This window comes from Tetrao urogallus, assembly GCF_951394365.1.
Source record: "Tetrao urogallus genome assembly, chromosome: 5".
In the NCBI taxonomy this organism is placed as follows: Eukaryota; Metazoa; Chordata; class Aves; order Galliformes; family Phasianidae; genus Tetrao; species Tetrao urogallus.
In genome coordinates, this window is record NC_136818.1 from 41401912 (window position 1) to 41427049 (window position 25138).

The 25138-nt window shown below is 39.1% G+C and overlaps 1 protein-coding gene across 1 annotated transcript in view; it reads right to left on the reverse strand.

Annotated features, from left to right (window-relative positions):
- Nucleotides 1-25138, reverse strand: part of ZMIZ1 (zinc finger MIZ-type containing 1) — a gene marked incomplete at both ends in the record, with an annotated part of 147721 nt that overhangs the window by 6707 nt on the left and 115876 nt on the right. The window contains 13 exons of the mRNA XM_079535895.1: nt 2174-2337; nt 5192-5439; nt 5973-6041; nt 7899-7966; nt 8302-8462; nt 9010-9115; nt 10316-10526; nt 13804-13945; nt 15247-15421; nt 17722-17904; nt 20148-20420; nt 21387-21585; nt 23000-23217. Coding sequence (XP_079392021.1) covers nt 2174-2337; nt 5192-5439; nt 5973-6041; nt 7899-7966; nt 8302-8462; nt 9010-9115; nt 10316-10526; nt 13804-13945; nt 15247-15421; nt 17722-17904; nt 20148-20420; nt 21387-21585; nt 23000-23217 — 2217 coding nt within the window. The remainder of the gene's footprint in view (nt 1-2173; nt 2338-5191; nt 5440-5972; nt 6042-7898; nt 7967-8301; nt 8463-9009; nt 9116-10315; nt 10527-13803; nt 13946-15246; nt 15422-17721; nt 17905-20147; nt 20421-21386; nt 21586-22999; nt 23218-25138) is intronic.

Genomic DNA, 25138 nt, shown 5'->3' on the forward strand with positions numbered 1-25138 from the left:
CTGTGCTAAGTGGCAGAACCATGGAAAGATGCCATCCTGCCCAGCCGCTGTTCTCTGCCACATTTCCCATCCTTTTTTCCTTTGCCATCACATGCATCCTTGCAAACTCAACAGGTGGACTGTCACAAATCAAAACCTCCCCCATATTTGTTTTCAATTATATCAATACCATATCCTAATAGCATGCATTTCTCTAAAAGCAGCAGTTTTAAAGCTGTCTTTCCTGTGTGTCTGTTACCAAAAACCAGTTTCTTTCTGAGAGAGAAGAATGAAGATAGGAAAAACAGAGGAGGGAAGCACAGACTTCATGATATTGACAAAGTTCTGCTAGTGTACTATCAGTTCACAGAAGTGGCCTAAAAACTGTATGGCCAAATTGGCAAGGTCAATCTAATTCTATTGTGCAAAGAGATGTGAAAACTGATCCTTATTAAGGCAAATCACCCACTGACATAAGCCAGGTGGAGTCTGCTTTAGTGCCACTTCCTTTTCTCAAAATAGCACAGCTTGCATATCATAATAGAATAGGGAGAAGCAAGGCAAAGGTTTACTTTAATTGCTAGCTATCATAAGCAAGCATTAGATCTGCTACAAACTGACCCAGAGAATCAAAAGTCTATTAACGGTTGCCCAAATACTCTCTTACAGTTCTGCAGTATGCACAGCCTCGAGCAACTTTTAACTGCTCTTATCTGTAAGGAGTCCAATTTTCAGAAAACCACAGATTCTTCACTTTCATATTCAACCGCTTCATACCCTGCCACTTCAGAGATTTTACTAGGGCAACCTCTGTAGTAAAGGTAAAGCGGTTAACCGATGGAGTGGAAATGTAGGTGTCACAGAAGGGGAGGTGCAGAAGAATTCCCCGCGGCTTTGGTTCAAAGGACAGTAGCTGTGTGTGAGTGCTTCAGGTTGGTAGCAATTCCCCTCACCACTACATTCTTATGCTGTACAGTTGGTTCAGATACAGATACTCAGGTTGCTCATTAAACTGATATGTAAAATTTGCCAAAGTAAAATTAAATTTACAGCGTGCTTGTTCTATCCTTTATTAGCCTGTGAAGTGATAAAGTCATTACAGTTCCTGGACTCTTTCTTTGCAGACATTTTTCTCACTTGGGATCTGTCCAAGCTATACTAAGAATGCTCTTTCTGCTCCCTTCCTATTTCTCACCATCCTCCTCGGAAAATCCACTGCCAGCTAGAGGAGACACTGACTGAGTAGGCTTTTCCTAAGCATCTGCTACCACATATCCTCATTACATTCTGAAATAGTACTTTCTAGTGCTCAATGAAGTCACAGCACAGATGACTTGTCAAGTTAAACGCCCTTCCTGTGCAGTAACAGCACATCATAAAGTCCCTGCCCTGTAACTTAATTGAATATAAAAGGATATATACACACACATATACCACACAGAGTTAAAACAGATGACTAGCCATGCCTAAGAGCTAAACACTGCTGGTAACTTTTCTATCATCTTGTTGCAGCAGTACTGCATCATCTGGATGTAAAGTTCTGTATATAAAACTTGGTTCACTGAGCAAGCTACTTTTCTAATGAGCTGTTCTGCCTTTCCACCTGAGATCTGAGGAACCTGTTTTTTAGATCTATTACATTGGTGCAGCCTCAGACCAGCAGCAGTTATCTCTCCTTGAAATCTACAGGCTTATCCTATTCCCAACAGCTTAAAGGTACGTTTTATTCTACTTGGATAGCATCCCTCACAAAATGCTTTGGTGCAAACTTTGACCTCAGAAACAAAGTCAGGGAAGACACCGTCCCTGCTCTGAATCAGTCAGTGTCTTGCTATAACAAGCTGTCTGCTGAAGATGGACATTCACGGATACTGATGGCTAATTTTTCCCAGGTGTCAGAGGAAAGCACAATGATTAACACAGGTACACTGAGCCAGGTTGTTTCTTTCAGATAAACAAGCTTAAACGACAATTTAAAAAAAAAAAACCTTAAAACATTTCTCCACAAACTTGAAAAGGCCAGAAACTAAAACTGACATTTCTGACAACATTTCTCAGGGCTGCTCTGTTTCAGATGCTGCCAAAGTTAGGAATCCAAAACAAGGAAAATCAAATCACAAGGAAAGTCCATTCGCCTGACTGGAGCATCTTACTCCTGCAAAGAAAGATCTACATCTGCAGCATCATTACTTACAGATTCCTGCATAGGGTGACTGAGAGGTTTGTCGAGAGCTGCCATGCTGCTCGGCATGTCTGGGGGATGTGACAGCTGTGGCCCATGCATGAAATCATTCATAGATGTTCCACCAGGATTCCCGTGCGGAAAATCAAAATTGCCATGACCTTGGTAACTGTTACCTGAAAGACAAGCAGATACAATAGAAAATAATTTTTTTTTTTTTTTTTTTTTTTCCCCTGACACTGATCTTTTAGAGTCTTGCTAAAGCTGTGCAGGGCTATATATCTCCCTTGCATAGGATGGGGAACATAGCAATGTTGCGCTCCCCATTGCAGAGGCAGCTGAATGAATAGGGAGGAAAAATGGCATTTGGCTTTCATGTATTGGCTACTGCTGGGAATATTAGAATTGACTGTAGTAATTCGTGTACATTCTGAAAATAACTGAAACCTCCTGACACCTAGAAAAGCTGCTGTTAAGTCACTAATTAAACTTAAGCAAGACAGAAAGTCAGAAGAATCAGAGTGAAACTGACTCGCTGCCCAAGCACAAATTATATATAGGACACCTGTGTTATTTTTATCTACATTTCCATGCACTAAGGAGGACTGCAGCTTTGCATCAGTTTCTGACAAAGTTAATTGACCTCTTCTTTCTCAGTATAAATAGGCAACTTCTGTTGAGATAATGCAGAAGAGGCCTCCATGTCTAATTGAGGCTTATGATGTAATTCTCCTTGTTCCCATGAAACCTAATAACATGCATTTGACTCCAATTTTCCCTTTCTGGAAACACCTACCCTCATTTTCAGAGCTACAAGTTGCCTGCTTGCATCCTGTGTTTCAGATGTGGATACACGCATTCACAAATGAAAAATCAGCAAATCTATGAAATGTAACTTTGGATGGAAAGGATGTTCTCCAGAGCATCAAAATTCCATAACAATTCAGAACCAGGTTTTAACCCTCACACATCTACTATTTAGCAGCAAACCTGGGGCCCTCTGCTGAATTTCAGGACAAGTGTGTTTTGATTCCTTTCACCTCAGCCCTGTGAGCGTTACTATAATTCTGCAGTATGCATGCATCATAGTACAGGGCATTTATTTTCACAATTCTTTTCTGTTCTGATCCCTCTGTTAGCACTTTCATTTGAGATACCAACTCTGTTGGTTTATCTGCTCTGAAGAATTAGGACTGGACTGAAGCCATTGAGCTATTTTTTTATACGTTACCTAACTGCATGATACTGAACTCAGAAACAATAGAATAGTTTTGGAACTTGAACAGAGAACTTGAGGTTTCTCGGCTGGAATACAGCAGCTTTAAATGGAAGAAGTCAAGAAGGGAGTTCAACAAACCAAAGTAGCTGCAACATTTGCTCTTCAGCACAGTTTCATAAGCAGCAGCTTAATCTCAGAGGAATAGAAGTCATTAGCCATGTAAGAGTATTTCTCAGAGAAGTCAGGTCTTTGATCTACCATGTAAATACCACAGAGCCTTACTAATTCCCATTTTGCTAATCTGCAAACTGGATAATTCTCCCAGAATGTAACTGCTCTTGCCTCACTTCTCAGGAAAAATTTAATAAGCTCTTGTATTATCAAGTACTTGCTATATTTACAAACTATACTTCAGTATAATTACAAACAAAAACCACAGTAATAACACTACTACTTTTTTTCTAGAATGTTGTCAATCAGAGGACATCACTTAATAATAAAGGCTAAGTTTCATTGCACACACTGATAGAGAATAAAAACATGATGCCCAGGCATTTACAGCCATGCAGAAATACACCCTTCTCTGGGGCAAGAGTTAAGCCACCCACTGAGGGACACACCTGTAAAGTCATTTAGGATAATCTGGTCCCTTGCACTGATACGTGTGTTGCAGCAGAGGTATAACAAAATGGATTTCACATGATGAGCAGAAGCTCTGAGCAGCAATGCCTAACTCTGCTACAGGATCTCAGCGGAAGGGAGGGAAATAACAGTCCAGGCAACAATCACTAAAGAAACACTAAAACCCAGCTTACATGACTACTGTGTCCATTCCTGAGTAAAAGAGCTAGAAAGATGATAAAGAAAAGATGGCTCTGTTCTCATGTTCTGACTGTGTTTCACTCCTACTTAGCAACTGAAAAATTTGTGATTCAGTGCTCTTGGCTTTGTTATAGTAATCATTCATCTGTTTGAAAACCTGGAAAGTTTTATCATCTGTCATCAGTTTTGCAGTCATTGGAGCAAATGAACCATATTTTGCATGCAAGATACATTTTTCTTCAAATGCCTGCAAAAAGCACATATATCACCTTGTAATCAATTTGAGGATTCTGATGGTGTGAACAGTTGGTCTTTTCTCTGAGCTGAACTGAGTCATATCTTATTTCTTGCAAAAAGAACAGTCTCTGGTTTCATATTTTTAGAATTGTCAGTATAATTTAGTTATTCAGAGTATCCCAGTCATTTGAAAAGGTATTTCCACTGCTTGGATTTAGTTCTATCTTTCTCAAACTGGCAATGCATGGACAGAGGATCTCAGAAGTCATAATCTAATGCAAAGGTGTTTGCAAAGCAGCTAAAAGTTTGATTGATCCATGAAATGTCAGCTGCCTGCTCAAGTGGCAGGATTAATGACTCAGGTTTGCTACGTAGTAAGTAATGTAGCAGGACGAGCTTTTATTAGAATGAGAGGGAACAGAAGGAAAATAGACAGAAAAAATGAGGGAAGATGTATATTGTGGCAGGCCATGAATGCATAAGGGAACACACAGTGCTCAATGATTTAGAGAGAGCTGCATGGCAATAAATGTGGCAGTCACCAATTGCCTTACTAAAAGATATTTCCTCTAACCAGATGAATCTTATATGAAAAGTCTCGTGCAGAATTTCAGAACTGAAGCCACACATATTTTGCTTTCCTTTTGAATGTCCATGAGAAGGCGCAGTGACAAACCTGCGTAACAAAGGAATCCGACTGACTCACTGACACTGAAAGTAACAATTTGCACGAACAAAGATGTAAAAGCTACCTTGGTTTCCATATTCGGTGGAGTTGTTGCCTCCTGGAGGAGGTGGGAGGGATGGGTAAGGTGATGGTCCAGGACCCAAAGCTGCAATCATCTCCATCACATTTGGCATGATCATCTGGCTTGGACTCATGGTCTTAAATCTTTTGGAGGGAATGCCATCTGGGTCATCTTTGATGTGAATATCTGACTTTATAGGGACTGGCCTCCAACTGCATGTTGGATCAATGGTAACTTCTTCAAACTCTGAGCTGTAAAATAACACAAGAATTTTAGCACATCAGTTGCTCTTCTGTTTCCTGTCAATTCTGCTGATATTTCCCTAAGAAACTGATGGTAACAAATGTTTTTAAGTGTTCTAGTATATACAACCTCAAAATCTTTCACTCCTCAAGTGTGTGCTGAAAGCGAATTTTAGAAATGGCAACTGTGAGAGCACATTTCTGTTTATATCCTCACAGTGAAATCCAAATGTATCTACATATGAATCAGAAGGTCTCCTTCTAAACACGAGAAAACATTTCATCCTCCATTCTCATTCTTCCTTCTGCTTCACTGATAAGGTTGTCATCAGGAGATGACCCAAACAAGATCTATTAAGCAGGCAGAAAGAGACACACTATTATTAGCTATGCTCACTGATATTACTAGCTTCACCAAGAAGCCATGAAACAGAATACTCAAGTTCAATCATTAACACCTTATTTGGCATGACTGTCTCAGCACTCCATAAAATATGTCCCAGTTACTTAATCTTGGATATCAGAAATATCAATTCACTTACTTCTGTATAGCGTTGAGAATACCCCACATGTACTGGTCAACCTCCAAGCCCTCCAGCAGAGCAGTTTTACTAGAAAAGGAAAAAAAAACAAACGAAAATCCAACTCCTTCATATTAGAATATATCTTCATATATTTAAAAGAAGGATAGGTTAGTGATGGAATCAGCAGTCTAAGATCTACCAACTATCTCTTTCAAGTAACTTATAATGACTTGGGAGAAACAGCTTCAGTTCTACATCTGCTTTACCAAGATAACAGTTTTTTAAATCAAATAGGTAAAATAAGGATACATGCATACATACATATGTAGATCTGTGTATGTCCACTAACTGTTCACATCTTTTAAATTGTTGATTTTATTGAACTGTATTTCAGATATAAAGTCTCTTCAAGCACAGATCTCTCCTGTGGCCATCATCTACAACTACTAACTTTTAAAAATTGCATCTGTGCTGTTTTCTTGAGCTACGCAGTAATATGTCTTCAAAATAACTGCATATTATAACTGTTTTACAGAGCACACATGGGGACAGAACAAAACAGTAACAGAAATGACTTAGTTACATCGGATCTAAGATCAGAATGTAGGTGCTCATACTTAGAGAAAGAGGATACAAATTTTAGCCTGAATATATCAATACATAAACTATGAAGTAACCGCTATCTTTTAAGACATCCAATTCTTATTTTTAGCCAAACTCAAAAGATTAAAAAGCTTGAGGTAATTCAGAGAAATCATCTGAGCTTTAGGATAGCTATGAATCACAGATGGTCAAGCTTATCTCAAGTCTGTGACGTTCACAGAAGCAGATGAAATGGACAATGGCCACATTTATTCAATAGATAACATTGGCTGACACAGATGGGCAGAGGTGCTTGCAAATTGCTACAGCTACAGATGCCCGAGCTTAAGAGCACTGGCTCTCAGCTGAGGCTGTAACCAAGTCATAACCATGTGCACTAAGCACAGCAGGTTACAGACACTGAATGGGCTTGCAGACATTCTGTGAGTCTTTTTTTGCTCAGTTAAATGTGACCACTTTAAAGCGTTATCTTCTGTTTCTTCTGCAGTATGCTAGTGCTCTGGTCAAGACATAAGGTTGAAAATATACTGAGGTATTTTCCTTTTTCTGTAAGCAATTTCTCCCAACTTTCGTAGTAGCAGCTTCTTGGAAACATTTCAGCTTTTTAAAATCAGCCTTATTCTGAACTGGAATCCTTTCTACTTTCTGCTTTTGCCTTCATTTGCACTTGACATTGACCCTGGAGGATCCTACTGGCAAATGCTGCAGCCTCCAAAATTCCCATTCTCCTTGAACACTGGCGTTAACTGCATTCCTACGTGACTCAAAGCACAATGCCTAAGACAGTTATTTGGCATCCTTAAACCACCAAACTCAACTGGATATTGAGAATTTTAATATTTAAATATTTGAAGTTTACTAATTTGAGCATTACAACATGAAAATTACAAAAGTAACTCCAGAATAGACTATCTATTCTTTTATCATGGTATGTTGCTATCAGCTCCTTGTTTATACTTCATAGTCTAGAGGAAAATCAACTCCCAGTTCACCAGTTTCATGTAGATATCTGTCTTATCACTACAAATATTTGAGCTTCTTTTGAACTCTGCACAATACAGTGATATCCTGATGAGAGCTAGCAGACGATACGCTCTGTGAGAAAATGTCCTGTTAACTGTTTTTGAATTTCTAAAAAATCCAGGGTGTTCCCTCAGTTCATGCAATACTGAAGAACTCTCACTGGACTTTAGGTAAATGTTATGTATTTATATATCTCATGTTCTAGCACTTCCTTTCTCTCCCTTCCAAATAAATTATCTTTTCTTCATTACCTTCAATATTACTGAAATTTGGTTAAATCACCTATAGCAGCATTTCACATAGCATAGTTGCACTTACTTGCATACTGGACACCTCCAAGTTCCTCTTTCACAGTTCAGTTGTAGGTAAGATTCCAGATCAAAGCACTATGTATCAGAAAGGAAGAAAGGAAGAAAGGAAGAAAGGAAGAAAGGAAGAAAGAAAAGAAAAAAAAAGAAAAAAAAAGAGAAAAATCAAAGGAAAATACTGTATTAACTGAGTCAGACAAAAGTAAAACTGCCATGAATAAAACCCTACTAGAACTAACATCTAAACCAAGTAGTGTACTTGTCTCTACATTCTACAGAAATACATATATGTATTTAACTTCTTATATTGATAGACAAAAAGGAAATCTGTTAAGCTCTCTCTTACAATAACCAAGCAAAAGGTAATAACATATGGTGGAGGGAACACTGTAATGTCATTGGCATTTACTCACTTGTACGTGCTTGCAATCATGACCCCTTGCTGGGAGCTGAATCCGCCGGAATGTGATCGGACACTTCAGAGACACTTTAATGGCTGTTTGCTCTACTCCATCTTCCCCATTTAGTGTTGCATTGCCAGAGGAAGCTGCTACACTACTGAAGTTCCTCTTTACTGTTTAGGAAGAAGGCATGCATGAGAAAATACATGTACTCTTTAAATCCTAATGTAGAAATTTGAAAGACCAACAATTCATCCTTTACAGGCTACTCTAACAGACCATTTATTCACATGAGTGTATGCTGCATAATCTTGTGCTGTACAGACAAACCATCACACACATGGATATCAGCCTCAGTCTCAACAATAGCAAGTGCTACACATGCACTTAAAGCAGCCCTAAATAAAAAAAGGAGAAGAATCTTTTAATGCAACTCTTTGGAATAGGAGAAAAACAAATATGGAGGAAATGCAGACTATCCCAGGACAGAAGAGCCATCATTAGGGACTAAGTTTGTGTTCTTGGTATTTTGTTACCCCACCCAAACAGACTTCAAAATTTGAGTATCCCAAGGTTTTAATCTATGCACAGAATATTCTGGAAATTCTTAAGTGTAATTTAAAGTTTTCAGTAGGCAAGAAAATCTGGTGTAGAAATAGTTAATCACAATTTAACGTAGGCATTTTAAGAAAGTCATCACCCACAAAAAACAAAACTCACTCTTGGTGATACAATGTTCTGCTGGGAGGAGGCGTTTCTTTAGTAGACCTTGAAGTACAGAGCGAACTGATGGCCGGTGTACTAACTGCAACACGAACAAGTGTGACTGAAAGAGAACACGCTTTGTTACCACGAGAACCAAGCACACATGGTACATATGCTGCTGAACAGAGCTGCATTCTTCCCTTGGATGCATAGCTTCAGAAGGCATCTAATGCATAAATATGAAAGCTGGTGCTGCTCTGCTGAGTGCACGCACTCCCATAGGGATATATTGAATGCTGTACAGTATCTTGTTCTGTTCCCCAGGAGCACAGCATACAATAGCTTTAGAAAATAAAGAAAAAAAAGAATAGATGTTCTGCATTTTCTTTCTCTTTAATATTCAGAATATGGAGGGCTGATATATTCATCTCTGACACTTGGGTTTATTCCTAAGACCCTGGATTCTTTGACATGATCTAGACTGTCTGCCTACCATCACACTATGTTATAAGTTGCAAAATTTGCCATTGATCTGTCTGCAACTCACTGAATCCTCCTTCCCACACAGAGTCGTAAGAGCCTGCTGTGGATTTGCAGGATGCTGCCCCGGCTTTTAGCCAACAGATAAATGGTATTAGGCACAGATACTTCAATGTGAGGTAAAACAAAATGTGTCAATGGCTCCCCATTAAAACGCCTCACACTGTGACCTTGGGAGAGGTAGCAGCTTGCTTTCTTGTCAGTAACAACAGAGCAATTAAAAGCTCAGACTGTAATGTGCGGAACAGTCTGCATTAAAAATATAATACTTGTATCTGAAAGCAACTAAACCGTGCAAAAGGAGAAAGGGGGAAGGTTTCACGGGATATGAATTTTTCATCTGAAAATCACTACCAACAATGACAGTGCTGAAGTTATCACGACAAATCAATTGCAGTTTAATCCTCTACGTGAATGAAATTAATACTGGATAACAGTCCACACCACAACAATCTACTCCCTTAAAATCCTTCAGCCACTTTGTAACTCGGGCACACACTAAAGAGCTTGGAGAGCAAACTCCGTTCCTCCCCTAGGCCCCCAAGTCCTTTCAAACTCACTGAAGGGACACTGCTACAGTCTGCAATAATTCTGCAGCGCAAAAAAAAAATCAGCATTAGTACTCTGCCTGTGTCAACACCATTAAACAAGAGTCCTACCAAAAAAAATCGTGGGAAAAAAACAAGAGAGGAAGGCTTTTTCAGCCAAGGCGACATTTGCAAACTGTACTAAATAGCAGAGTCAGCATCAGCAGCTGCAGCCGCAAGCTCGATGTACTTACACAACAACATGCTGTGACTGTAATTTGAATCGTGTTTCTTCCTGGCTGGCAGACATGCTTTAGGTGCAGAGGTTTATGAGATGTCTTGTTGTCACCACGTTCGATGGTAAGTGGGGTTGCATTAACGCTGACCTGGACTGAAGCTGGCCAGTTTGTGTTCATTTGTCTGTCTTCATGGTGATAGCACTTGAACTGTAATTCCAAGTCAGACCTGTACAACAACCAATAAATCTTCCTTTAACTTTTCTTGCACATTGCAGAGGGAGGTCTTTTTTGTTGCTAGGAACATTTTTTCTTGACCAGACTATTCTTCTAGAATTATTCCCAATAAAAGATATAACATACTTTCATCACAAAAACTCTTAACAGAAGAAAGACATGATGAATTAATGATGCAAGCATGCCACAGAGTTGTTAATATTTTACACTTATAAAGGACTTTCCAAGGAAACATCTCAAACCACTTTGCAAAAACAGACTGTGAAATGATCCTCAAAAAAAAAGAAATGTTAAAACGATAGGTTTTTCATGTCTGAGTGAAAAGTAAAGAACAAGAAAGTTATACACTGCAGCAGACTGTGTTAGAAGATTCCAGATCTTTCACTATTTCAGGGCATTTGAACAAGTGCTTGTCAGACGTAGTATAGATGTAGCTATTCCAGCCTTAGAACAGGTAAATCGACTAACAGAAAATGACCTCTGTTTTTCACTGCCTGTATGTCTTTGATTCCAAATTATCACAGCTGTGGATTAAACTTACCCAAGTTACAATTTCTTTCAGAGTAGGATTCCCTTCCTCCCTCTACTAATAAATATCACATGCTATTCAGCACCTCAAAATTAGATTTATAACACCTACAAAAAAAGGGAGTGGCTAAAACTAAATTAATAAAAATTAAATTGGTAGAGATTATGACTTCTAAGTGTCGCACACAAATGTCAATGTGTTAGAAAAGAGCAATATGAAGAAGAAATATAAAAGAACATAAGGAACTGAACTGAAATGCTGGAATTCTGCTGTTTGTGATAACTAAAACATTCTGCCCAATGTTTATTTTTTACGCTTGAAAACTCAGGTGCTCATTTCTTCATCTTGTGTGGAAGAATACATCTTTGTAAGATCCACAAGGAACAGCTCATTCAGATCATCATCTTAACTGTCATTTTCCTTATCAGAAATAGAGATTTGAATTGTGACTTAATACTGTCTTCTCCAGATTTCAAAACATCTAGATTTAGTATTGGATAAAAAAGTTTTTTTGTTTTGTTTTTAGTAAAGAAAAGCACAGAATACAAATTAAGTGACCATTCAGCATAATCCTTCTATATCAAGTGTTCCTAGATGTTTTTTTTCTAGTATTTTACTCATAAGTTTTGAAAGACCTCTTCAAGATCTACCGGAAATTCTCATCTCACGAGAACATACAGCAACCACTGAAACCCAGAGGGAAGCAAGCTTTAGTGCCTCTAATATAAAACCCGAATGGATTATGTGCATTCCTGAGAACTCTGGCCAGGTCTGCTGAAAGTCTCAGGGTGAGAACAGAGATTAGGAGACCTTCGTGTTCTTAGCACACAGCCCCCCAGCAGGTCTCTGCTAATAACTAAGTAGTGCTAAGATTGCACCAGCTTCAAGCCAGCTTCAATTTCTTGCTTTCAATCTTCTGTTTCTCATAACCATGAAAAGTTCCCAATGGGGACAAAAACAGTTCGTTATGGGTGTACATGTGAGAGGTTCTGCTGAATATTTTAACTGGCAGAAAAATATTCAGAACTGGCTCAATTCCATCATCTCTATAAAAACAAAATCTTTCCACACATGTGGCTAATTCATTTTTTTGGAATCCATCCAGCCCTGAGGTACATTTGCAATGACTTTGTTACAGGACCATCCGTTCTCCCCACCACTGACAAGCTTTTCAAAACAGTAGACCTGAGCACAGTTTACCTACGAGTCTTCATTAAAATGAGTTTAAATAAAGGCTGTGTGTTTGGTGAGCTAAGGAAGAAAGAATGAACAGAAAGAAAGAACAGATATTAAGAAACAGCCTCATGCCTCAGTGCAGCACTATAAATCTACTGAATGAGCCAGCACAATCCCCAGTAGTGATTACTTATTAATAAGAACCAGCAAATAACTGCCAAAACTCCCTCTGCTTCCAGTACTCCACGATAATGAAATTCAAGTAAGCAATAACTGACCTCAAAGTTAGGTGTTAATTATTGGATGTGGTCTGTCTGAAATCTCTCTCACTTCTAACCCCCAGGCTACCTCAAGTTTGGGCACTGTGGCAGCAAACCACTCTTGTATCCTATGACCAGTCCCAGCTTTAGAGCCAGAGTCCATCCTGGGTGCAGAGAACCCAGCACATCTCTCTGCTACCCCGGAACACCTTGTGCTTTGTCCATGCCATAAAAACAGAAGTCTCAAACAAATTCCAGTAAATGGGAAGAAGGTCCTCAGGTGGAAAAAGCTGAAACCACAAGTTATTAGTCCCATTTAGGCCAGGGTGTATTTGATCCAGGCTCTGAAGAAGCTGAAAGTAAGGAAGGCATAACCGAAAATGTGCTGAAGATGCAGTGTTTTACCACCTCAGCTGCTACACCTGTAAAACAATCTCTGTACAAGACAGTGAGCGGCTATCCAAGCTCCACAGTGCACTGAGCTTCAAACAATGCAATCAGAAAACAGGATAACACTGAAATACTGTCTGAGAAAAACAGGAGACAGAGTTATTTGGCAGGATTTGAAAACATAGAAAAAGAAATCTGGCTCTGATTGTAAGCTGATCTAAATGTTGAAAGCAGCACATAAGCTGGAATCACTCATGCAAATCCAAATTAAATTCCTATCACCTAGGAAAACTATTTTTCTGTACAGGAAAGTAGCATTTGCTGTAATTGAAAAACAGAAGACTTTACGTATGGGAAGCTATGTTCTGTATTTCTGATCCATCCTTATTTGGGGATTCACAGAAAAGAGGGGATGTATGAAATCAATTTCAAAACTTTGGAGGATTTAAGCAGTTTTCTCTCCAACTGATGCTATCAGGCATCTAAACTGGGTTCTTCTTTAGCATGTTATTTTTAATTATCAGATATTCAGCCATTTAATTTTAGCTATACCTGCAACTAATATTTCACAGGTCTCAGAGCACCTAGTGCTTCAGAGTCTGCTACATCAAAGTTTGAACCAGTGTTGGTCACGCACATCCCGCACTCATTCTACCCAGAGCAGAAATGATGAAATGGTTACAACGACTTTTCAGAGTGTGCTATCAGCAAGGCAATGCAACATCCATCAGGAAGTATTTTAGAACACACTGCCTTTGGAAATCAGCAGGTGATACCATCTTTGAGCATAAAGGGGACTTTTCCTAGCTAGGCCACAATTTTTGAAGTGAAATGGCAAACCTAAATGAAGTTCACACGGCCTGCCAATTCTCCATCGCTGGTGCAAGACTTCTTCACAACAAGACTCAGCTTACCTCCACATCAGTGTTTGATGAACAGTTGGCCGTAAGTGAAAGACATGGTTACTGACTGCCAGGTTGTGTTCCAGCCGGAAGGGCTCCAACACAACACCATCCCTCACGGGAAATGTCAGACGCAGCTCATCATTGTGGTTGGCTGGGATCGAAGAGGGAGAGAAAGCATGAACTTTCCCTTTAGCATCTGCAGTGCAATAATAATGTGTATATTTATACAGAATAGTAACAAATGGCACAGCGATCTGCTACTGGGTTTAACTTTGCATGTTCATACACGCACAAAAGAAAGACACAAGTAGCTACAGGATCTAGTCAATGCAAGTGAAAAGGCTCAAGCTGATAACAATGGAAAACCCGACTCTTTTATTCTCCTTTTATTCTGGGCAACAATGTGGCAAGAACTTGTGTTTTTATCACTGCATCGGTTTGGTGTCCAGCCTTACTCTCTCAGCAAAAAGACTGACAACTCTTGATTATGGCCAACAGCAATGATGTTTAGCTATTTCTTCTGCTTTGAACAGGGAAAAACATTACCCAATTAATTTCAGCTGAACCTTTCCCAAGATCAAATATACTAGCACACAATTGCTACTTGATCTAGTAGCACTAGATTTTATGGTAATTTACAGCTAAACAGTGCAGGCCAAATGCCTTTAAATACTATGCTTTTGCCCAAACAATACTGCAATCACTTCCTTCTAGTTCATTTTTCAGCTATCCTGAATTCCAAAGACTGGCTGCGAAGTGCTAATGCAGCAGAAGTCCTTTTTAGGAAACAAAGATTCTCCCAATTCCCTAGTAAGTAATATCTCCTACTGTTCATCAGTCACAGCAAAACATCAAACATCTTGTGCTATTATAGAGCCAGAGAGATCTTGTTATTCCTTCCCTATTCCCAGCCAAATGTAGCTGTGAGGTTGAGTGACTTTGAAAGGAACATATATCAATTTTTGGCACGCTACTGAATATTCTTAAGCCTGTATGGATCACAATAGAGACAACACTATAAATATTCACATCATATGCCATTCTGCTATTACGTTCAATGCATGGCTTTGCCCTTGAACAAAATATACCACAATAAAAGTTCATACAATCAACAAGCCTACCAAGCACACATAACACAACTCGAAATTAAATGTTTTATCATCAGAAAGCGTATCAAAGGAATACTTTGAAGAAATGTGTAAAGAATACTTTAGCACTGAAGAACTTCTTGGGATGCTCTATTTTAGGAGGGGACAGTAATCTTTTCTTTTCCTTTTTTCCTCACTCTATAGATTCTGCGCTGTGCAGCAGGGCCATGCCACCTATTTTAACTTAGCAATCTGAGCCTCTCCCAGAGCAGCAATCAAACCTGGTTTCCAGACTGAAATGTATGTGGCAAAGAATGAAGGGACAATAAATGACAGGAGGAGTATTCTGGTTGCTACTACTCACTTGGAGGTGGTGGTAAAGCACTGATATTTGGCTTAATGTCAGGTGGGAATGGTGGTTTGACATCCTGGTTAGGTGACAGGTATGGAGGAATATTGCTCCCTGGAGTCATAGGTGGCGTGGGATTTCCTGGAACAGGTGAATGAGGGTAATTTGCCACAGGTACAGGCCTTGATGGCTAGAAAATAAATAACATCACATTGTTATTGCAGTCTGAAAGTAACAATAATAAGCTCTGTGAAGTGTACTGTTATTAAACATCAACGACTACAAACAAAGAGGGAAGGCTCTTCTGTCTCCAGAAGGAAGAGAAACCACAGGATGTCCCATGAGGCCTTCAGGGAAGAGGCAGACCAGAAGAAGTAAGCAGGATCTGGATCCAGCAGACCAGCCAGTTTCATTCAGGCAATGACCAGACAAAAACCAAGGCTGCTAACACGCTTACTGCGTTCCACCGAACGCTCTCATTCCACAACCATTTCAGTTTCTCCACACCACTCCAGCCCATCCAGCCCTTTGCACCTCTTTAGTTTCCTTCCAAAAAGGCCCCAGTGCTCAAAAGCCTACACGAAAAACAAAATCCAAGGACACAGAATTAGAATGTCTGTGACCCTTTCCCTTCCATCTACCCTTTTTTTCCATTCCTGTCCAATTCACCTACTCAGAACAAAAGCTCTGAGGCTCAGGGGATCTATTTTATTCTATGCATCTACAGTTTGACTCTGTTCTCTGTCTGCTGCTAAATGAGACTAGCTAAAAGAAAACAGATGGTTAATTACATATAGTAGTTCTAGTATTAAAACACCATTGGTTTTGTTTCTTGCAATTAAGGGGAAGGGTAGAGGTAACAGAATAAACCAGTAAGAATAATGTGCAAGATGATGACACTAAACAAAACTGCAACTGCCTGGCACCCTCCTTTAATAGTTAGTGTACCTTAAGTACACACAAAACAGAGCATCACAAGATGAACATCCTTACGAGCAGCCAAAATATGAGGACTTCAAATCTGATTCCACACCTAAATGCCATGCTGCTAAGTAAGGTACTCTGATGTACCCAAGAAGAGAGTTATATTCTAAGTCTTTACTTTTCCATCCTACATTTCTGTGTGTGTGCGTTCTTTTTTTTTCTTTTCATTAAAACATACAGTTCCTGTCTCCACAGCCATTATAGTCCAAAGGTTTAGGCTTCATCTATGGAATTTTTATTTTTTTCCCTAGCCAGAGATAATCTCCCTTCTTGACAAGTTATTTTCTAACTGTTTCCATGAACGGTCTATATTTGAATACAAAATGCATTGGAAAGAGCACAAAACCCCCATCAGAACTATTCCATAAAAAAAAAACTTCAAACCCAGCCAAAATAAACAAATGTAAAATATATATTTTAAATCTGTCACTTTAAAACTTCAAAGGAATCTTCTGCTGTTATTTTGGCATAATTGACCGCACTGGAACTGCAGTGGTTGTGGATCTGTCACCTTGTTGTGTTCTTCTGCAAAAGCTGCTATGATGCAACAGGGTTTCATGGGTCATGCTGCAGTGGACAGCTTGGCTGCACGTAGAGCAGATACTCTATAGAAAAGGGTTTGGGTTTTTTTTTTTGGCTCCTTTTTCAGCGGTGTGTTTTCTGTGTGGTTCACACAAGAAATTCCAATCCAAGACAAATTTGCACCTTCCAATCTCCAAAATGAGAAAGTAACCTAGAGCTAATGTTTTAAGAGCAGATCAGACCATCCACAGTCCTCTCAATTTTTATATTCACTGAAGTATCCGTGTGCAAGAGACGTCAAACTTCAGAAGGCCTTCAGTAAAACTCAACATGGATAATCAGAAGCAATCGGGATAATTCCATAAAAAAGGTTTTATACAACACGCAAACAATTCTACTTCTTGCCCAAAACAAACAGCACAGGAAAACAACAACAACAACAGCAACAACAAAAAAACCCCAGAACTAACAAAAAAAAACAACCCAACAACAGAGAAAACAGGGAGAAGTGGGCAAAAGTCATGCGAACTTCAGTACTGAACATGAATTCTACAGCTGGAACAGCTTTTAATTTTGGTCTGGTTTAACCTCAGTGACCACTGCAGGTCTGAAATTGGGATGCTGCAATGTGGAACTTGTTTATTACAAATTTCCAAAGCTGTATTCTTGTAGTTTGTCAATAAACAGGTGAAAATTTTACAGCTGTATCCATTATGTACTTATTTTTACAAGCTATATTTAAAGTGAAACCAAGAGGTCCTAATGAGTCGCAGTAACATTCAGTTTTCTTTATGAACTGGTTTGAAACTGCAATCCAACTTGGCTGATAAACTTATTCCTGTGATATCTAGAACATGAGTATAAGCACTTTATTTTTTTCTGTCTTTCCTTCAATGATGTAAAAGCAGTAGCTAAGAAGCAATAAATATGACTTCATCTATAAATGTCTACCGGAACGAGAACTGGTAATCTAAAAATGCTTACCTTGTAATACTGCCCCATGTTGACTGTTGGAGGAGGGTACTGCCCTGTATTCTGCTGGCTTGGCATCCTCTGTCCAGGATAGTTGGGAGATGTAAGGGGTCTTGGAGGATTGGGAGTGGGATACTGACCAGGCTGGTTTGGAAACTGGCTATTTGGTCCGTACTGCTGGTTTCCATAATTTGGCTATTTCACAATAGAGATGAAAGAAAACAAAACAAAGATCTGTTTCTTGCAAGCAACTGTCCTGAATTGATTGTTAGTATATATTACGTGATAGATTCAAAACAGAACAAAATCAAATCTCCAAGTGAATATTCTTTCATTTAGCGTCACTCATGCCTAAACGAGGGCCCTGATGCTTGGAAGTAAATATTCACTCAGAAGAGTGAAAGTCCCACACACTGATAAGATCAAATACGTACATTTTCCTCTGCATCTCAACACACACACACACACACACACACACACACACACACACACACACACACACACACACAACCCTTATGGTGTTGTTAAGTCCCCGCAATCCTCTGTTCATGCTACCCTTATGGTTCAAAAGGAAATTCTGGTTTCAAAAAGAAACCTAGAACTGTAAAAATGTGAAATGTTCACAATATCTCTGTTTTTACAAGCACTACCAGCACCATCCTTGTTTTTCCTTTTCCAGATGGAGAATGGAAGCACAGAAAGAAAAAGTACCTTAAAAATACAGTAATTCTGGAAAGTGCACAGAATAACACATTCTTACTGCTCAACACAGCTGCCACCCTGGCCCTGAGTGACAGTGCTCAGCTGTATCCGAGCTAAATATGAGTTGGTATTTGTCACAAACACCTTGCTAACTCTTGTGAGTACTGTGCCCATCTCTGGAATCAAAATAATGAAAACTGTAACTTCAAAGGTAATAAAATGCCAATTTGATGATTAATTGATTAATAAGAAGTCTCCATAAACTAAGCTCTCAAAAACCAAAATACAAATAGCATCGACACAATTTGCACACTCTCAGACTAGCAAGCATGCAACAGTTAGGCTCTGATCAGTATTAACTTATTGGGAACATGATCATATTTAGTTATGACTACAAAGTTGCTTCTGAAACAGAAAAACAGAAGCCACAGCCTTCCCTAAAACATGAAGTCTGAAGATAAGTATTTTTTACTTTTATAATTTTAGAGTAAGTGGTAGCATTCACTCTACAGAGTGAAAGACCTTTCCAGAGAAACAATTCCTCCTTTTCTTTTTTTTTTTATTATTTTTTTAATTCCAGATTTTTTAAAAAACAGTTTATGGATTAGGAAAAATTGAATACATAAATGCAGCTCTAGAAATAATGCTTGCTATAATATGTGCATGCCATCGTACTCTTTGCTGTATGTTTTCTATAAACTCTTACTATTGTTATTACATTTGGGGAAAAAATAATAATATTGAAAGCCTTACAGCTGAGTTATAGCTATTACTATAGTCTCTGTTTTATACATAACTTCACCAGGAAATTATATCTGAAGCCAGTAACTGGTGACTAGATTTATAAAGACATTTAGGCACATACAGATGCGGACAGGTAATGGATAGAATTCTCAAAAGCACCTACTGCCTAATTCTCACCAATTTTAATAGTAAAATGCCATTGTGCATTTTAAAATCCAAAAGCACATCTGCCTGCACCTTTAGTTGTCTTAATCTCTGTATCATTTTGACCCTAATTATACTGCCCGAAGTTACAATACAAATCACAATGGCAAAATAATTTTGCATATGAAGCCACTCAGGTCTCACATAACAGCATGAGAACTTAGAAATACTACACTCCAAATAAACTTATATTAGGTAAGTGCTGACACAGAGGGACACGAGCTCAGCATGATTTATATTCATCTAAGCACTCATGAAAATCAAACCTAAAGAAGTTTGGAAAGCATTTGGTCTTCAAAATAAATGTTACTACTATTGGTGTTTATACAATGTCTGCCCTGTACTTCCTTAGAACAATAAAACCATTCAAGAAAATGCAGACCACATACATTCTGGGCTCAAATGAAGTATGTCACCCTTCAGCATGTCTTTGAAGTTGCCAAGTGAAATAAATCCACACTTGTGAAGGAAGTCTGCTTAAGGTCTATGACTCTACCACCTAGCATGAGAACCTCAAAGTGACATTTTGAAGACTCAGATGGTTTGGGGCCTTTCTTGATTTTAATGACTATAATTTTGACTAACATATCAAGGACCAATCTGAGTACTTCAGAAGCTAAAAATCAATAGCTGCTGTCACTCATATTTTACAAGCAGTCTTCCTATCAAGTTTGGAACAAAGATATAGTTATTGTAGAGTGATGTGTATCACACATTATTTAGCATATAGCAACCTTCAGCCAAAATAATGCTCTATACTAAATAAAATAAACTAGAGAACTTCCTACCTCTCCTGGGTACGGTCTCTTTATGCCCTGTATAGGCAAAGACTGAGGCCGTGGGCCTGGGTAGGCTTGCTGAGGCATCCTCTGCCCATGGGTGCTGAAGGGACTCATTCCAGGAGGCCTAGGTTGGTTCATGGACATGGGTGGCCCACTCATGCTGGAAGGTGTCATTCCTGCTCCCATGCTTGCTGGGTTCATGTTGCCTGGCATTGAAGCAGGGCCACGAGGACCAGGCTGGTTCATAAACTGGTTGTTGTAAGCCTGAGTTGGACCCATCTGGAAAGAGGAACAAACCTTCAACGGAAGAAGAAGAAAAAAAAAAAAGAATAAAATGCGACATGCATTTAAAATGGGAAGAGGGGGCTGAACATGCTTTTGGGGGGAGAGGGGGAAAAGAAAGGGATGTGTTATGTCGCATTTTCCTTTAACGTTCTCCAGTTTTTGATAGGTGGTGATGTTATTTATAATAAAAGCTCACTTAGAATCATAAAAGACATAAGAGAGACAGACAGGCACGTCTACAATGAGCAACAGTTTCAAAATGCTAGTCTATAATGGTTAGGCTACAAAGCTCGCTACATACATACAGCACTGTGCTACAATTTGTGCTATCCTTCATTACATCATCTGGCATACGGGCCTATATATTTCAAAACTCTGAGAGGTTTGCTAAAGAGAAAATTTGAAGCAATCGAACCCTTGTTTGTTTTCAGAAAAAAAAAATATTACAGCAAATCATGATGTGCTGGAGGCTATGGATCACCAGAAATGCATGTCTCACATAGCCGTTCAGGCAGACGGAATTATTAAATAGCAAATCTCCTTTCTATTGTTGTTTCCTTGTCTGAAGGGAGAAAACAAACTGACTGCAGTTGGCAAAATAAGCAATTACTCAAGCAATACAAAACCTTTTTTGAGATTCTGAAACATTTCACCAGATACTCAAGTTTAGAGGTTCACAGGACTAGCAAAGGCAGAAATAACACATTCATCAGATGTACCCGTAACTTCATGTAATCTTTGACTGTTTAAAGGGACAATCTATGAAGACAGACTTTTTGGGGAAAAATGGGGCACTTCAACTCATAACAACATTTATTCCACAAGTTTCTCATAGGCATTTATAACCATGCTCATGCAAAAATATAGGTTGGCACCCTAAATAAATAAAGGGAAGGCAGCCCAGTTCCCTGTGATGGTCCAAATCAGGCAGGTATAAAGTCATAGGGGCTACATTCTTACCGGTCCATACTGGTTCATGTCCTTATTCTGTGTTTCCTGAAGGGCTGCTACAGTGGCTGTTGCCGTAGCTGTTGCTGTAGCAGCTGCAGCTGCCACTGCAGCAGCGGCAGCAGCAGCTGCTGGCTGGGTGAAATCAGCTGGTGGCCTGGTGTGCGGCGGGATGCCCATCCCTGCGGGAGTATTGGGGCCTCCAGGGTAACTGACCAGGAAAAAAAGATAGAAAGAAACAATTGAGACGTGTCTGGTTTTGTTCTGAACTTCTGTGTTCCACATCCAGAAGAACTGTTTCAAAACTATGTTACCAATTCCCAGTGAGAGTCAGCAGGAAGAGGAATTCAGTGCGTAAGTGAGATACAAGAGCTGCTCACGTGCCACTAGGACTGCAAGGCATCTTCCCCTGGTTGTTTGCTGGAGGGCACTAAACTGCTTTGCAGCAGCTCTGCAACTTACTAAGAAACTGAGCTGAAATCCAAAAAGTTAATGCGTGCTCCATTTTGCAATAATTTAGGGGCAGATTGCACAGCAGCATGAACAGACAGCTGCCTCCACAGAAGCACATTCACCCGCCTTGGTGGCAAACCATGCCAAGTGCAAAAGAACTCCTCCCTCAACCTGAGCAGAACAGCCAGGAGAGACCCACTGCAATCAGCTCCTTCCAGATCTTGCACAATTAATTTTGCAGTTCCTAGCCAGGTCTTCTACTGGTCATAATATAAATGAAACAAAATCCTGTCTTTTCAACTCCAAGACTTCGAGTATCTTTATAAATATGGGTCAGTACTACTGTGCCCATTTTAGAGATGTTAACATAGAGGTACAGAAACTTCATGGTTTGTTCAAGGTCACTCAGTAGATCAGTGGCAGAGGTGAGAGATCAAGACATACAAGTTCTAAGCTTATATTCTTCACACTAGACTGATTATGTTAACAACCTTTCCAGCAGCTTTTGCTGAGAGGCCATAAATAGTGGTTTCTGTTAAGTGGACTTACTACTCTTCTTTACAAAGGACAGACACAGAACATCAAAATTTAACAAAGCCCGGGCTATTACTTTAGACCTATCTTGCAAATGCATTATTTACTTCTCCAAAACAAAACAAATACACAATAAGATCACATCTCTTAACGAAATCTACACCCCCTCCATTTTTATAATTCTTTTTTTTTCCAAAATGCCTGCTGTGTCGCAAGCCTTTGGGCAGAAATACTCCATCCATAAGAATCTACTGTTGCCTAATGCTCAAGTTTATTTCTCCATACAAGCGCATAAATTATGTCATCAATATCTTTCACAACCTGGCCTTATTAAATGTTAATCATTCCTAAGCCTGTGGTCTATTTAACAATCTCTCTTAATTAGAACTTTATTTGGGGGGTTTATTAGAACTAATTGATTGACCGAAGCCATTTCCATTTACTGTGATGAATTCTGTTGTAGTTTGGGTAGCTGATTTCTGTAGCTATAAGAGCACTATGCATTTTAGTCAACCAGCATAAAATAGCTACTGAGACTTAACACATCAAAATGAGTGTGTGACACTTTGATCACATCACTGAAACAAGCTTCATCAACTATTTACATTCCTTTTCCACCTCACACAGGTAAATCTTACCTCCCACCAAAGCCTCCACTTCCAGGGTAGTTGGGTCGCCCATACATGCCCTGCTGTATATACGGCTGAGTGGAGCCTGCCTTGGCTGAAAACTGTTGCTGCTGTCCAGCAAACTGAGGGGAGTTGATTCCTGGGTTGCTGGTAGTCATCCCAGAAGCCATGGGATTTCCTCCTGGGTTCATAGGGTTGTTAGCATTTGCCATTGGATTTCCCAGCACCTGTGAGTAAGAAACATGAGAGTAAGGGGATGTACTTTGAACTACATCAAGCAAATTGTGTTGATTTGATGGAATCAATAAATTACGATATAACCATCTTGTACTCTGAACTCTAAGCATGTGTCTTGCAGAAGCCTAGATGCACTGGCTTCTGACGATCTCTCCTTTACCCATTTTCAAACTATCAAGAGTCTCTGATATCTAATTCTCCTTCACAGAGGGCAGTTTAAATTCCACTTAGTTAACGAGAGCACTTACTAAAAAGTTTCAATAAAGACCTAGATCCATATTCTTTAGGTGACACTGATTCAATTGAACCAAAGATGATATGACTTTCTTTGAGATGTAAGCATGACGGTACAGGGATTATCTGCATGGAAATCTGCCTGCTGTTTAGGAAGAAATTTAGAAGTTACAATTTTTGCAAAAGACCAAACCACAAGGTGGTGTTGAGTTTATCCAGTTTTGAGATTTGTGATACCAAATCTGTGAGTCCAGCTCAACTCCTTGGGGAGCACGAAGACTTATGGGAAACCTTGCCATTTGTCTCAATCTGCTCTGAACAGCTACAGCCAACCCTCACGTTTCAGAGTTTCACCCTTTCCACGCAGTAATTCTGAAGAAGCATTTTCTTCTTTTTACCAAAGCACTTGTTTTCTTTTATTGCACATTCCTCTGTAGTATCATGAAGAGCTTAAATAATATAACACTGTTCTTAAGATAGAACAAAACACCGAATCATTTTTTCTTTTTCCATCTTAAGTGTGAAACATTTCTGCAATGGACTATCTTTCCATTTTCTGGCCAGTGCTATTATGAACCTATACGTTTATATTTACTAAACTGTTCCTCTCCCAGATGGGAGACCTTGGTTTTAAAAAGAAATCAACAGTAATAAATGAGGTCTGGTAAGTGTTACCTATCTGTATTTTTTGAAGGAAGACTGTGCCACAATGTTCACATAACTGCCACGTGACTATCTATATGACTTTGCTCCTGAATGATTACTTTTTAAAATGACTCAATTTACAACATTTTTGTTTTTATTTTTCTAACCAAACTTTTAAAACAAACAAACAGAAAAATTTGGTAAGGGATCTAATAATGTTTGATTTGAGAAACATGGAAAAACCAGGTTGGATTTACACATCACTTGCGCCCACAAAACATGGCAATGTATTTAAGGCACTTCATCCATGGTGTAAAAAGGGGCAATGTTGTCTGAGAGTATGACTTGTGTCAAAACCCTTGGAGAGCACACTATCAGAGATAACCCGTATCCTTTTCATTAAAGCTGCTTCCTTCATACAGCATAATTTTGCACAGCATTATCTTTGGAGAAGAGAAAGAGAAGTAAAGATGGAGAGAATGGAATGAAAATCACATAAATATGTCTCTTGCCTGGAAGCCAGATCTTGCTTTTACTCCAAGGCATACTGAAATACATTAGCGAAGTTAGGCAGCATCAATAGTGAGGTTGAAGAGAGTTCAACCTACATTTGGTAGTTAGTACCTCGGCATGGAGGTAGAGTTTGCAAACAGATCTCAGAAGCCCACAGTACGCAACAACAGACCCAGGTAAAACCAACAGAAGTTGCCATTTTGAGAATCTAGACAGAAACACTCTTTTTAATAAAAAAACTCAAACTAGAATTCCTAAGAGGTTTACAAAGAGGTGACAAAGTCATGCTTGTAGTACTTAAATATGTGCTATACCCTATCCTGACATATGCATGCAGCTAAGAGGATTGCTGATTGAAGCTCTCAGTCACCTCCTTTCTGAGGCTGCCAAAAAGAACAAAACTGGAGGAAAAAAAAAAAGAAAAAAAAAAAAGAAAAAAAAAGCAATAAAGCAGTAAGCACAACAAAGAGAATGCAGACATGTTAATGACTGTAAGAGAATTTTCCCAAAAGCTTTCCA